The sequence below is a fragment of the Mustela erminea genome, chromosome 3, assembly GCF_009829155.1.
Source record: "Mustela erminea isolate mMusErm1 chromosome 3, mMusErm1.Pri, whole genome shotgun sequence".
Lineage (NCBI taxonomy): Eukaryota > Metazoa > Chordata > Mammalia > Carnivora > Mustelidae > Mustela > Mustela erminea.
The window spans coordinates 163,556,172-163,571,503 of NC_045616.1; the positions used below are offsets into that span (position 1 = coordinate 163,556,172).

Below are 15,332 nucleotides of genomic sequence, written 5' to 3' on the forward strand. Positions count from 1 at the left end.
AGCAGGAACCAGGGTTGCCCCCGCGGGGCCGGCTTTGAGTTGAGGTTCGTCACCAGCCGCCCCTGCTCCGGGCGAGACTCTGCGGGGAGAAGACCCAGGGCGCCCGACGAGGGAAGGGCGGTCGGAGGGGGAGGGTCGGAGCAGCTGGACTGCCGGGGAGAGCGGAGGGAATCGGCGGGCCCCGCTCACACCGCGCGCCCCAGCGTCGTTCCCAGCGCGCGCGCCACGCTGTCCCCGCCGCCGCCAGCTGCTCCTCGGGGCATCTCCGCGGTCCAGCGTCGAGCCTCCCGGGCGCCCCAAGACAGACGCCTCAAGGAGCGGGCAGCCCCGGGGGTGCGGGCGAGGGTAGCAGGGACGCCGAGGCTGGTTCCGCCGCGAACCCGCCGTCTCAGTCCTGCGACTCCTGGGCCCGGGAGGTGTCCCCGCTCCCACGCGTCGGAGGACCTGGGATGCTGCGGGACTTGGCACCCGCCGCCGGCCGCTGGCCACAGCCAGGCTGTCGGGTCCGCGGGCGGGGCCCGGGGGCGCGGCCGGGGCTGGTCCTCCGCCCACCCGGGGCGGTGCGGGGGCGGAGCCAGGGCGGGCGGGCGCCCCCGACGGCGGGAGGGGCGGGGCGGGCGCGAGACACCATAAGAGCCCGGAGGCCGCGACCGCCCAGCGCAGCGGGAAGGGAGCGGGTCGGAGGTTTTGCGGCCGCTGGCGGCGGGACCCCAGCGCAGAGGTGAGGCCGGGGCGGGCAGGTGAGCGAGAGCACGGCGAGCCGCGCCCGCGCATCCTCGGGGCGCTGCGCTCCCTCCGCGGACCCCGAAGTCTGTGGCCCAGAGGCGCCAGGCTGGGGCGGGCACCGTCGGGGGCACCGCGTCTCCAAAAGTCGCTGACAGGGGCAGCGCGCCCCGACAATACCACTCACGGTCTTAGGGAGGCCGGTGGCCGAGAGGGGTGTGCACGGGAAGGGGTGAGGGACTGATCGCGCCCCGGTGAGCCCTGGCCGGGTCCTGTGGGCTGAGCGCCTGGTCCCCTGGTCCCGTGGCCGCCCTGCGCGCTGGGCGGCGCGGGAAGGGGCGGTCGTCGCTGGGGTCCCCAGGGCGCCAGCTCCGGGGGTCCATCGGCCTTTGTGGCGGATTCCTCCCTGCTGAGCCATGCCGCGCGGTGCGGCGGACCGGTGGGGGTGAATTTCATCCTGCGGGTGTTTGTGGTTCGGTCTGGGAGACGCTGCGTGTGCGCGCCGGGGCTGGTTGCAGGGAAGGAGCAGCGCATCAGCCGGCTCCGTTTGTCCTTCTGGGCACAGAAGGAAGCTTTCTGAAACCTTTTGCTTTCTGTACCCAAACATGGCCCCTGCGGCCGTGGTTTCAGGAGTTGGGTTGGCTCACCGCCAATCCCAGTGTCCCCTCCGTGGCAGGGGATGACGGGGATCCCGTCCGAGTGAAAGTCTCCCCATGCCCGCAGCTCCAGCCCACTCTGGAGGCGAAGGGGCCGCAGGGAAGCAGTGGGTAAAATCACCTCTATGGTGAGTCGTTCAAATTCGGATGCAGAAGAAAATGACCCCAGTAGAGCGGCCGTCCATTACTCCTTTCCTTCAGCCGGGCTGGGGGGTGGGGGTCATGCATTTCTGTGTGTGTGTCCGTGTGTGCACTTGTGCACGTGCGTGTGTTTGCAGCTGAGGCAGTGCTGATGGGTCCGCATACCGGAAGTGCTATTTGAAGCTCTCTGGGCCGGGTCCACATGTAACTGCTCTCCTGGACTGTGTTACACGCGGCTTTATGAAGGTGCCCGGAAGCAATTCCTTGGTAGAGTTACTACCTACAGGAGCTCTCTGCCCGCAGGTAAAGCGGGCCAGTGCTCTGCTGTGCCCGCCTCCTCCAGGCAGGTACGGCATCCCTGGGCCACAGGAGTGCACCCTGTGGGCATTCCTGGAAGAAGCTGTTGGAATCGCTGTCTTGAAACTTGCATCATGGCGGCTGATTTTGGTTATAAGGATTTGCTCTCTGCTTTTACTGCTGTGTGTAAAGAATACATATGCACTGTTGTAAAAACTTTTTTTTTTTTAAAGATTTTATTTATTTATTTCAGAGACAGAAGAGAGAGCACCGCAGGTGGGGTGGGGGGTGGCAGGGGGAGGGGCAGAAGCAGTCTCCCCACTGAGCAGGCAGCTGGACTCAACGTGGGTGTCGATCCCAGGACCCTGAGATCATGACCTGAGCCAAAGGCAGACACTGAACCGACTGAGGCACCCGGGCGCCCCAAAAGACTTACATTTGGGCGCTAGGTGAAGATTGCGAAACTAATCCCTGGCCATGTGGGGAGGGTGGAGGTGACGTTCGGCAGCATTACTTGAAGCAGAACCGGAGGGTCTACAGCTTTGCACTGTAATTGGCACAGAGAGGGCCGCCAGGAAGGAGGGAGCAAGGTGGCATCTGTCGTGAGGTTTCCAGGACCCACCCCCGGCCCCAGCCCCCACGAGGTCTAGCCCGTGTCCTGCTGTCCTCAACCTTGGCTCTGTCAGTCTAGCTGCTTGGAATGGATTCTGCCCCAAAGACATGGAGAGAGTTGCCTCCGAGCTCTGCCGCAGTGGTTCGGGCTCCTAAACCATCGCGGTTCTGTGTGTGCTTCTTTTCCCACTGCAGGCCCCAAGCACGGAGCCAGAGGCTCCGTCCACCCATGAGCGAAAACAAGCGGCCGGCGGCACCGATGTCTTCCGCCGCGGCCCCTGCTAAGGAACCCAACGCCATGGGCCCCAAGGCGGTGGAACTCGTCCTGGTCAAGGAGCAAAATGGGGTGCAGCTCACGAACTCCACCCTCGCCAACCCCACGCAGACGCCCCTGGGGACCCAGGAGCGGGAGACCTGGAGCAAGAAAATCGACTTCCTCCTGTCCGTGATCGGCTTCGCGGTGGACCTGGCCAACGTCTGGCGGTTCCCCTACCTGTGCTACAAAAACGGCGGCGGTGAGTCCCGGCCGCTGGGAGGCCGCGGCTCCTGCCTGCGCCGGGGCGGGCCCGCATTTGGGGTAGGGGGACGCGCAGACGGTAGGAGCAGAGGGCCCCGCAGCCTCCTGCGGGACCGGCCCTCCCCAGCCGGGACGCTGAGCCCAGGAGGAGGTGGTGGGAGGCACCAGGGCTCTGCCTTCCGTTTCCAAAGATGACTTTTGCTCTGGAAAGAAAGTCCTCGAACACCCTTAGTCTTGGGCCAACTTCAGTCCGTGTTATGAGCGTGCACGGAGGCCCTCGACTTGGGAGCAGAGCCCTCATCTCGCTCGCCGAGCGTGCCCAGCCCGAGAACCACACCAGCCGGCTCCAGGCTCCAGGCAGAACAGGAAAACAAGGGACCGCGTCACCCACAAGTTGAAGCCAGTTCAGCGGGTGCTCGCTCCCCCGTGGGCTCTTGTGGCCTGTCAGTCCCTCAAGGCTGCTCGAGGAGGGTCTGGAGGAGCCCCCCGGGGAGGGCCTTCCAGCACACCCGCCCTGAGGGGGTAGCACGAGGCCTGAGCAGAACAGCGGGGCCTCCCTGCCTCCCCTTCCCCATCCCAGGAAGGGAGGCGCAGCACAGACCCCTCACCCGGCGCAGAGCCGTGGGGCCCTGGATTCGTGCTTGGGGCAAGTGCAGCTCCAGGAGGACGGGGCGGCATGCTGCGGGGACTCCGGCTCCTCCAGCGCCCCTGCCCACTGCAGCCCCGGACCGAGGCGGACGCTGAAGACGGGGAACTGGGGATGGGTGGCACAACCCCCATAGGGTCAGACGTGGACCTCCGAGCCCAGAGGACCGACAGCTCGAGAGGGGCAGAGGCCCAGGTGTATGGGCCAGGCAGGGTGGGCAGCCCCAGGAGCCGAGCTGTCGGGGGGCCTGCCCTGCTCCGAGGCTGATCTCATGACTCGGCACAGGGGGTGGTTGGGGTTCAGCCGGGACGTGTCAGGGCACTGATGTTGGGGGGGCCCAGCGTGGTGGTCACAGGCTGCCCCACACAGCCCGGGACTTCCCTTTGGAGGGTGACCGTGCAGGGAGCTTCCGGAGAAGCAGACGGTCGTGCCCAAGATGTGGCGATCACTGGTGATCACAGGTGGCCTCCCCAGCCCCCGGGCTGAGCCAGCTGTCCTACCCACAGGTGCCTTCCTGGTCCCCTATCTGCTCTTCATGGTCATTGCCGGAATGCCCCTTTTCTACATGGAGCTGGCCCTGGGGCAGTTCAACAGGGAGGGGGCTGCTGGCGTCTGGAAGATCTGCCCCGTCCTGAAAGGTAACGGCCCGACCCTCCTCACACCCTCCTGTGGCACAGGCTGCGTCAGCTCAGGGCTCCCAGAGCGAGCCCCCACCTGCTGTGTGTGCTCGGTCCTGCTTCGCTAGGTCTCGGTGCCCTTCGATGTCCACGTCCCTGACTCTGTCTCTATCTCTGTCTCTGTCTCTGTGTGTGTGTCTCTGTCTGTCTCCCTGTCTCCGTCTCTCTGCCTCTGTCGCTGTGTGTGTGTCTCTCTCTGTCTCCCTGTCTGTGTCTCTCTCTGTCTCTCTGTCTCTGTCTCTCTCCTCCCCACACAAGGGCATGAGCTCAGACCCGTTTCCATTTGGGTCCTACTGTAAGAGGCCGCCTGACGGAGGCCTCGGGAGCCCCTGCTGTCCGGTGAGGCCGGCGTGCTAGTCGCCAGTGGTGTCGCTGTCAATGAGGCAGATAGGCCAGCCCTCCGTCCGTCTGTCAGTCTGTCCTCCGCGCTCCCCCACGCATCTGTCGCTGCCTGTCCGGCTGCCGCAGGACCGCCACAGGCTGGGTGGTCTAACCAGGGGACATTTGTTTGACCAGAGACTAGAGATGCAAAATCCAGGTGTGTTGGTAAGACTGATTCCTTCAGAGGGCTGGGGCACAGGCTCTGTTCCAGACCGTTCCTCTGCGCGTATCTCTGGAACCAGATGTCCCTGTCCTCTAAGGACACCCATCACCCTGGACAAGGGCACGTCCCGACACCCACGCCTTAGTTTGCCTAGCTGTACGAAGACCTGCCTCCCAGCAAGGTCGCACCAGACAGTACCGGGCTTTGGCATCAGCAGACGAGCTTTGGAGGGACACGGTGCAAGCCGTGGTGCTCTCTGTCTGTCTGTCCTCTCCGGATCCATCCGGCCCCCTGTCACCTGCGGGGCATCAGCTGTCTGTTACCGCAGCGGTCGTAGCATGTCCGTGTATCGGGTGTCCACCTGTCGTCCGTCCCTCTGTCCACCACTGTCTGTCTGTCTGTATCCGCGGTCATCTGTCTGTCTGCCATATAGACTAGGCCTCTGCTCTCTCGGGGCTTCCTAGCGGCGGGCCAGCTCTCTGGGTACTCACCGAGCCCGCCGTCTGCTGCCACGAAGTCGCGGCACCAGGAAGCAGACACACATCGTGTTGAGCCAAGGGGCTACCCCGTGGCCGGCCGTTCCGTGGTCACCTCACCCCACCCTTGTGGGGGCCCCGGGGAGGACCCACACCACATCGTCCCCCTTCTGGACATCCGGGCACCGAGGGTTAGTGGGCTTGAAGGGCTCACCCTGTCCTTCGTCAGGGGCAGAGGGCACGGGCTCCAGACCCGGCTCAAGCCCCACATCCACCTCCGGGGTGCACCCGCCCACCAGGCCACGCCGCGTCGCAGGAGCCCGTGGCTCAGGGAGGCCTCGTGGGAGAGGCCGGGGGGCATGGCGTGGTCCGCACCCCCCGGCTTCCTGAGGAAACTTCCTGTAAGATCTGGCGTGGCAGTTCCTCCAAAGCCGGAAGGTCCATGTGTGTTGCAGCCGGCGGAAGCCCTCCCGGTCTCCCAGGACGCCCGGTGGTGGGGTGGAAGTCGAGGTCAGAGAGGGCAGCTGTCGCTCACGGAGGCTGTGCCCGGGCTGGGGCCCCGGGGCTCCCCCGCAGCAGACTCCGAGACGGGCCGTGAGGCCCCTCCCGGGCCCCGCGCCTCCTCCGAGCGGCCGCTCGCCGACCCCGGCCCCGGCCGCCTTTCCCTCCGCTTGCGGCCCCGAGTCGGAGCCAGGCGCGGCCTCCGCACCTCCGCGCCACTCCCGTCCCCGGAGCGGGACCGGCCGACCCCATCTGCGCGCCGGGGGCCGGGAGTCCCTCTCACGGGGTCGCTCGCGGAAGTCGAAGCTTAAATGAGGTGCGCGATGCCGGCCTCGTCCTCCGCAAACCCCGCCGGAGGGACGCGACAGGAAACGGCAGGCCGCGGGCCCGAGGGACGGCACGCGGGGGACCCCCGCCCCGGCCGCCCCGAGCCTGCAGGGGGCTCGGCGCCTTCCCCGCGGAGGCATTTCCGTCCAGACCGAGATGAAGTGCGCCATCCTCGGGTGACCCCCGGGACGCGTGGGGGGGCGCTGGCCCTGCTGCCGGCGGGCTGCGGGCCGTGGCGTCGGCTTCGTGGGTTTCCAGGCTTCTCGGGGACCGAGCCTGCACCCCCACCCGGAGCGAATCCTCTTTCCTGAGCTCCCGCGGCCAGCACTGGCTCCCTCAGAAACCGACCCCGCGCCACAGGGCCACGGCCGCGCTCCACACGGCCCGACAGCTTTGTCCAGTTGTGGAAACCTGTCCGCGTGGAGGGCTGTGCCCCAGCCCGCGCGGCCCCTGTGGGTGGGCTCGCTCTCTCCCCCTGTCTCTCGCTCTCTCTCTCTCTCCATCGGTCTCTCCCTGTCTCTCGCTATCTGTCTCTCCCTGTCTCCCTGTCTCTGTCCCTCTCCTCCCGCACGGGCGCATGCGTGCAGACCCAGCAGAGGCTAAGCACGCCCAGCCTGACAGAGGAGTCTGTGCGTTCCTCACGGTGACACGCAGTGACCCTTGTCGGGAAGGCCGGGCTGCTCCGTGAGGACCATCTTCCGTGGCGGGCGCCCTGACGTGCTCCTGAAGCCGGAGTCCATGCTGCCGCTGGTGTGACCCGGCTCTGGCGGGTGGTGGGGAGGGACAGGGTGGCCACACCTGTGAGGCCCGAGTGCCTGCTTCCCCAGGGTGTTCCCTTTCTGTGCCCCATGCAGACCCTAACATGTGCCATGGGAACCCTGCCACCCTGTTTGTTTGTTTGTTTAAGATTTTATTTACTTATTTGACAGAGAGAGAGATCACAAGTAGGCAGAGAGGCAGACTCAGGGTGGAGGGGAAGCAGGCTCCCCGCTGAGCAGAGAGCCCAATGCGGGGCTCGATCCCAGGACCCTGAGATCATGACCTGAGCCGAAGGCAGAGGCTTAACCCACTGAGCCACCCAGGCGCCCAGCCACCCTGTTTTATGAATATAAAATAAGGATGATATTTTGTACTCGACGGTATTTTAGTGTGAAATATCAAGCTCCTCTTTCTAAAAAGAATTTAAAGTGGCTTAAAATAAGACAAAATACACCCAGATTAACGTAAAGGTTAAAGGTTCTACAGTTAATCTAAAGAAATACTAAGGAAAAGAGAAACTGGGAACTGGTGATGAGACCTACGACCGGAGCTCACGCGTGGGCCCGGGCTCCGCTGGCATCCGGCAGGAGCAGGCCCCATGGGAACGCAGGAGAGGGCTGAGCCCACTACTCTGGGGTGGCGGGTCACTGTCCCGAGCCGGCCTGTGAGGAACGACACGTCAGGGGAGCTCGTGAGGCTCTGTCCACCCCACTCATGGCCGCTGTCCTGGGCAGCCATGCCCTTCCCCCTGAGGCATGCGCCCCTGGGGGCAGCAGCTAGTGTGCAGGAGCCTCCGGTGCCAGGCAGCCAGGGAGCGAGCCCATGTGTTCTTGGGGTTTGACCTTGTCTCCCTGGAGTGAAGGTCAAGAAACCCTGGCCAGTGCAGACGGAGGGCCGTGCACTCAGCGCAGGGCTTAGCTCTTGGGTCACACAGTGGACTCCGATCGGCTTTGCTGTTGGTTCACAGGCTGCTTTGAGTTTCCCGTGTTCAAGCTGAGGTATTGCACACAAAGTTTAAACCTTAAAACGATTTCAAGTCAGGCAGGCACAGTTGGGCACTGCCCAAGAAGACCTTCCGTGATGCTCTTCCCGACAACGTGGCTCCCGGGATCACAGTTCCCCGACGACGCAGCTCCCCAGTGGCACGGCTCCCCAACGACACGGTTCCCAGGAACACAGCTGACAACACGGCTCCCCGACAGCACGGCTCCCAGGAACACGGCTGCTTGGGTGGGTTTGCTGTGAATCACAACCGAGCCTCTGTCCTCAGGAACTCGGAGCAGAACGGCGCCCCGTTACGCAGAGCTGACCACTGCAACTGCGGAGGGGCCCTGCAAAGAAAACTGCTGTTTGAGTCATCACCGCTTACGACACATGTTTTCCAAGAGGGTTTACGTACCAGAGCTCTCTCGTTTCTAGCACGTTCCTGACGCAGGATCTGTCTGATGGATACGCACGAGTAAATGTCAGGCTTCTCTTCTTGATTCCAGAGCAGGGGGAGATCTGTAGTGATGTCCCGAGCACGAGGATCGCTTCTCCTCCAGGGGACATCCAGGAAAGACACCTGAGCCACTTCCTGTAAACATCGCCTCGAAGGCGTGGTCCTCCCCTAGCCACGGCCTCAGCCAGGAGCGAGCAAGACTGGGCAGAGCACCTAACCAGGCTTTGAAAGAGCAACTCAAAGCTCCAGGCCAATCGAGTCGTGTCTGCAAAGCCGTGAAGGAAGCTGAAATGCAAAGAGCTGCGCGTGGAGCCTGGTGGGGCCCCGGAGCGGGGAACGGAGTGGAGCTTACCAAGCACTGAGCAAGAGGGCTCCTGGCCAGTGGGAGGGGCCAGAGCCACCTGCCACCAGGCAGGATGGCACAGCCCCGAAGAGTGCTTGCCACTCTGCTCTAGCTCCCCGGGAGCCAGGAGCCCCTCAATGACTGATCCCAAATCCCAGGTTTTGTGATCCTAGAAAGGTCGCCATGCAAGGCCCTGGCTTGCTTTAGGAGACTGAATGGTCAGGGATGGCCCCAGGTGACCCTGGACAGTCACATATGGCTCTGGCTGACCCTGGATATTCATGCATGGCCCTGGCTGACCCTGAACAGTCATGCATGCTTTGGGTGACTCTGGACAGTCATGTATGGTCCCGGTCGTGCATGGCTCTGGCTGACCCTGGACGGTCATGCTTGGCCCTGTGTGCCCCTGGTCGGTCATGCATGCCTCTGGGTGGCCCCTAGTGGTCAAGGATGGTTTTGTGTGACTCCAGGTGGCTCTGGGTAGCTGTGAAATGAACCCTGGTGACTGTTTGCCCTGGGTAGTCTTGAGGGGGTATGAGCAGCCATGAGTGTTCATAAATGTCTCTGAATGGCTCTGGGTAGCTGTCGGTGGCCATTGAGGACCTGCATTTCTAAGGACCGTTGGTGGCCCTGGATGGCTCTGGGAGATCTGGGTCTTCCTTGGTGGCTCTGGATATCCCTGAGTGACCCTGAATGGTTTGGGGTGATCTTTGCTGACTCTTGGTGGCCATAGATGATTCTGATGGTTTTGCATGGCCTGGTGGCCCTGGATGGCCTTGGTTGATGCCGAGTGGCTGTGAGTGGTGGTGGACGGCCACATGTGGCCAATAGTCTCCCTGTATGTCTGTGGGTGACCTGCTTCTACCAGGGTGATCCTAGATGATCTGTGTGCACACAGATGGCCACGGTAGGTTTGGAGGTTGGGGTGCAGCCCCTTGTCTGGGATCACAGCATGAAGCCTGGCACCCTTGCTCTTGCGAGCTGTCTCTGGGTGTGCAGAGACATGGCTCAGTTTCTGGTGCGGGAGCACAGCCAGCAGGGCTGGAGGAGGGCGGGCGGGCACGCGGCTGACGGCTCTGCTCTCCCGCCCCAGGCGTGGGCTTCACCGTCATCCTCATCTCGCTGTACGTTGGCTTCTTCTACAACGTCATCATCGCCTGGGCGCTGCACTACTTCTTCTCGTCCTTCTCCGTGGACCTGCCGTGGGTCCACTGTAACAACACGTGGAACAGCCCCAACTGCTCGGACGCCCACGCCGGCAACTCCAGCTCCGGCCCCAACGACACCTTCAGGACCACGCCTGCCACCGAGTATTTCGAGTGAGTGGGGGACCGGGGCCGCGGTACTCACCGTGTCGGCGGCCCCAGGAAGGGAGGGACACGGGGCGGCGCCGCGCTCCCCCTGCTGCCCCACGAGGGTGCGGTGAGGACCCCTGTCCCCCTGTCCCCCCACCCCACCCCCGTTCCCCTGTCCCGCGCCCGCACTGTGGTCCTCTGGGCTCTTGGAGGCGCGTTCCCAAATCCCACTTCCAGCGGCCCGGAGGCGCCCTTGGAGGGGGACGCCTCAGTGCCGGGGGAAGCAGAACAGGCCAGGGCAGCTCAGTCCCACCGGGACCGTCCTTCTCCATGGACCTGCGCGGGTCCACTGGAACAACACGTGGAACAGCCCCAGCCGCAGTTAGGCTGCCTGGGGCAGGAAGGCGAGCCCGCCCGACGTCCACAGGGCTGCCCCCGCGTGCGCCCGGCTCCGCTCACCGTCCTCCCACCGGGCCCTGCGCACAGAAAACACCCTCCAGCCTTGCCAAACAGACCCGCCCTACAGGGGCCCCCACTGTTGCTTTTCCTGACAAGTTCCTCTTTCTTTACAAACCAGCATCAGTTCTTGCCCGAGTCCCTCCTCGGCCCCCACATCCAGGGGCCTTCCCGGGGCCCTCCCGTCCCACAGGCTCCACACCACGTGGCCTCCATGACCTGCGGGTGCGTGGCTCTCCCCAAATCCATTCTTCTCTGGGTCCTCTCGGAACTGGCTCCTGGCCCCCTCCCCTTGTCCCCATCTGGGTGGCTGAGGCTAGAAGGCTGGTGACGCCCCTGTGGGTGCGTAGTTTCCCCTCAGAATCCGGACACTTGCCCAGGAGCCCTCCTGAAATGATGCCGAACCCGGCCGTCACAGCATCCGGCAATGCGCTGCCGGCAGGGGGTTCGGTGTTGGGTGGTGGGTGTTCACGGGACCGGTAGACACTCAGCACCTGGAATGACACTATGTTTCAGACTCTGAGAATCCGAATGCTTTGTTTCTGTGCCCTGTGTGGGCGCCGTATCTCCATGGTGGGAAGTGGCATCAAGGGGCAGGAACGTGGGAGGCAGGTTTGCCGGGTCTGGAGGTGCAGCCGGGAGCACGGGTGGTTTCCTTGAGTCGTGGTCGGAAAGAGTGTGGCCAGGGCAGGGTGATGGTCACATGCCACCGGACGTGCTGGGGTGTTTAGGAAGATGTGGTTGTTGGTTTGGGACTGGAGGAGAGCGCACGTGTGCGAGGGACAGGGAAGGGAAAGGGAGGGGCCGCGAGCCAGACGGAGCGCTCGGGAGAGACAGGCTGGTTTCAGAGGCCAGCAGAGCCCGCCTGCCATCTGTCCCTCTCGATTTGCCCGAAAGACAGCAGCTGCGAGAAACGGAGATTCAGGGAAGCTCTCAAGGGTGTGGATGGGAATTGCTGTGCGGAGCAGGTGACAATGGAGGAAGAGAAAGCCGTTTGCTCTTCTTGGTGGAGAACACTGCTCTGCTGTTGACCAGGTGTAAGGCGCCTCCTTGCCGGACCGTTCCTGGTCTGCACTCAGCCTGGCTGTGATCAGAGGGAAGGGGTCTGCGGGGACCCTCCGTCCCAGAAAGTGGAGAGGCAGACGCAGTGGCAGATAAGCGCCTGGGGGTCCGTGCTCAGGGCCCCCGCACCAAGGGGAACTCAGAGGTGCTCAGGGCTGGCTTGGGTTCCGTCCGTCATTACACCAACAAAATGAGGACTCAGGTTTCCAGCGAGGACGTCTCACAATTCTGAGATGAAAATCTCACAGAGAGGTTGAAAGGCACCATGTGACACCACTGGGACCGCCTGTCTTTGTTTGGAGGTCTGGAAAGGGTTCCACGGAGAAGCACGATGTCACTGCTACTTTCGTTACGTCTTACCCGAGAAAGTGGGGCCTTTGGTGTTTGCCCCAGAAGTGCTGTCCTCAGCCCCAGTTCCTGCCCACACCCCCAACTTCAGTCCCTAGTGGGCATGCACAAGGAGACACGGCAGGCTCAGAGCCGAAACCAGAGGCTCATGGCTGTCGCTCCAGGGCTGAGAGATGGTGCAGGGAACTTGCTGGTCGGATGTGAAGCTGAGTCAGGACAGGGCCTGTGGGCTTGGAAATCCCAAAACAGGCCATGTAACTCCAACCAATTCAAATGTCCCCAGTTCTATAGACATTTAGCACACCTTTGCCTACTTTCTAAGGTAAACTAGAAAGCTACACGTTTGCCTCCAAGAGACAGCTTTAGCTGCCTCCAGAAAGCTCCATGTGCTGTTTCCACTTCCATTCAATTCAAGGTACTCTCTGATCTGCCTTGTGATTCCCTCTTTGACTCATGGGAGACTTGGGGAGCTTCCCACTTAATTTTGAAATCTTTGGAGGTTTTCTAGATATGCTTCTATTATTGATTTCTGATTTAATTCAGACTGAGTGACATACTCTACTTGTAAAGCTTCATTATCCCAAAAACATCCTGAGACCTTTGGTGCCCGGCCTGTGTTTAATCCTGGGGAGTACGGCAGGCGCACTTACAAAGAACAGGTGTTCTGCTGTCACGGGGAAGCAGCTGCCCCGTGTGCAGGATGGTGGGCGCACCTTACTGTCCACTGTCCCCCCCACTGCTGAGAAGGAGTATTGACTCTCAACTGTGATTGTGCATCTGCCTCTCTGTCTTCCCGACTCTATCAGTGTTGACTTCATTCATGCATGTTGGGGTGGTGTTACAGAGTGTGTGCGTGTTTACGGATTTCACGTCTTTGAACGGACCCCTTTGCAGTTCCAAATGTTGCTCCTGGTCACATTCCTCACCCTGAAACTGCTCTGCCTGGCAGCAGAGTGATCACCCTTGTCTCCCAATGGATCGTGTTTGCATTGGTACCTTTCCTGTCCTCGAGCTTTTAACCCATGAGGCTTGTCTCGTGAGTGCATTTCCTGTAGACCGTGTAGAGCTGTCCCCTGCTTCTTCATTCGGCAGAACAATGTCTGGCTAGTTCTTGGGGTTCCCAGTCAATAATTAACCCGATGGTTGGGTTTAAGTCTTTCATCCTTATTTTTTTTCTATTTGTCCCATCTCTTTGTTTCTTGTCCCTCTATGTATCCCCCCTTTTGAATTAAGTAATTTTTAGGCCCCCATTTTAACTATGCTATTAGCTAATAAGCTTTATTGTAACTTTTGTGGTTATTTATAGGGTTTACAACATACATCTTTAATTTCCCATTGTCCACTGTCAGATGACAGCATCCCACTGCTCAGGTAATTTAGGAGCCTTGCAACACTTCCGTTTTCCCAGCCCGTCCCTGGCTGGGTTTTCTTCCTCCAGGATGTTATGTTGCTCCTCTTCTTGCTTTAAATAGGGACATTTTAAATAAATTTGAAGTACAAGAGTAACTTGTGCGTTTGCCTGCACGGTTGCTATTTCCGGTGACCCCGTCCTTACGCGGGCCCAGATTTCCATTTCGGCTCCATTTCCCTCCATCTGAAGAATTTCCGGTAACGCGCCTTACAGCGTAGGCTCGCTGGCAACGAATTTTCTCTGCTTTAGTTTTCCTGAAACATATTTTGCTTTCATTTGGGGGAACTTCTTTAAATTGTGATAAACTATACACAACATGAAACGTATCATTTGGACCGTTTTTACGTGTGTTCAGCAGCACGAAGCACGCTCCCGGTGCTGCGCAGCCGTCACCACCATCCGTCTCCAGGACTTTCCCGTGCTCCCAGATGGAAACTCTGCTCCCGTGCAGCACTGACTCCCTCTCCGCCCCTTCCAAGCCTGGCCCCCGGCACCCAGTGTCCTACTTTCTGACTCGATGAGTTTGATAACTCTAGGGACTTCGTATAAGAGCAGTCGTCCAGCCTTTGTCCTCTGTGTCTGCTATGTCACTGAGCCTGATGTCCTCCAGGTGTGTAGCAGGTCTGTTTTCTTCCTTTTAAGGCGGAACAACATTCCACGGATGGACGGACGTTTTGTTCATCCGTTCCTGGACACAGGCTGTTTCGGCATCTCGGTGTGGTAAACGGTGCCGCAGTGAGCACGGGGTGCAAGTGTGTGTCCAAATTAGTGTTTTCATTTTCTTCAGATAAATACCTAGAAGTGGGATTGCTGGGTCATGGGGCAGTTCTATTTTTAATTTTTAGAGGAAATCCCGTACTGTTTTCCAGGGTGGCCGCACCAGTGTGCGTTCCCAGCTACTGTGCATGGAGGTCTCTTGTCTCCACCTTGTTGCTAACACGTGTCGTTTCTTGACTTTCGTATAAAAACTGTCCTGACAGCTGTGAGAGGCTAACTCACTGCGGTTTGAGCTGCGTTTCCCGGGCCGTGAGGGGCACTGAGCCTCTCGCCCTGTGTCTGTTGGCCAGCTGGATGTCTTCTCTGGAGAACTGTCTGTTCAGATCTGCCCCCCCCTTTTTTTAATCAGATTGTTTGTTTTCTGCTGTTGAGTTGTATGTGTTTCTCGTATATACTAACCTCGTACGAAATATGTGACTTGCCGGTGTTTCCTTCCATCGGCAGGCCGACTTCCTCTGGGTGGGGGCTCCCCTCCCCGTGCAGAAGCTTCCCGGTCAGATGCACCCGCTTTGTCTGTCCTCAAGCTGAGCTTTCTGGAGGGGTTTTCTGTTTGAGAGTCTTAACTCTGTCTATCCTGGATATTCGTCTTGTGTCTGATATATGATGTGCAAATGTTTTCTCTCATTCTGTGAGTTTCCTCTTTCTGCTGATAGTGTCTTTGATGCACAAAAGTTTTTTTTATTTTGATGAAGTCAATTTACCTGTTTTGTCATATCAGAAAATCCATTGAGAAACCCAAGGTCACAAAGGTTTACCCCTATTGTTTCTTCCAAGAACCTGCAATTATAAGTTTTTAAGTTTAAGTCCTCTGCCCATTCTGAGTTAATTTGGGTCGTTCCCGCTCTGTGCCGGTGACTGTCTGTAGTCCCTGGGGGCGGTCCCCAGGCAGGGTCCATATATGCTGGCTCCTGTGCCCCGCCAAGTGGCCCTCTGCAGCATCCTGTCCCCTAAACTGTCTGAGGAGGTTCAAGTAAGTTCAGAGCCAGATGAGTTTTCGTCTTTGGGAGGGAATTGAACCTGTACAGACACGCTGATTCCAGAGTCGATCTGAAATGTTTACAAGTGAACGCAGTGTGTGTGGGGTTGTGGAGCCCGAGCAAAGCCCCCGGCTAGGAGGCTACACGGGCCGCTGGGCTCCTTTCCTGGACAAATGAGTAAGTGGCCACCTGCTGCCAAGCTGAGGTGTGTGACCCACACGCGTGTGTGAGGCCTTGTGAGGAGGCCAAGGTGTGGCGGGGCCTTTGGGCATGTGGCCTCCCCCAGCATGGTCGTCCTGAGGAGATTTCTGTCAGTGACAGGAGGCTGGGGACGAGGTCTGGCTGG

General features: G+C 60.4%; 1 protein-coding gene across 1 annotated transcript in view; it reads left to right on the forward strand.

Moving 5' to 3' along the window:
• Positions 1-682: 682 nt before the first annotated feature.
• Positions 683-15,332, forward strand: part of SLC6A3 (solute carrier family 6 member 3) — a 34,891-nt gene continuing 20,241 nt past the window's right edge. The window contains exons 1-4 of the mRNA XM_032337833.1: positions 683-721; positions 2,625-2,944; positions 4,099-4,230; positions 9,754-9,979. Of these exons, the coding sequence (XP_032193724.1) occupies positions 2,659-2,944; positions 4,099-4,230; positions 9,754-9,979 (644 nt within the window). The 5' untranslated portion in view covers positions 683-721; positions 2,625-2,658. The remainder of the gene's footprint in view (positions 722-2,624; positions 2,945-4,098; positions 4,231-9,753; positions 9,980-15,332) is intronic.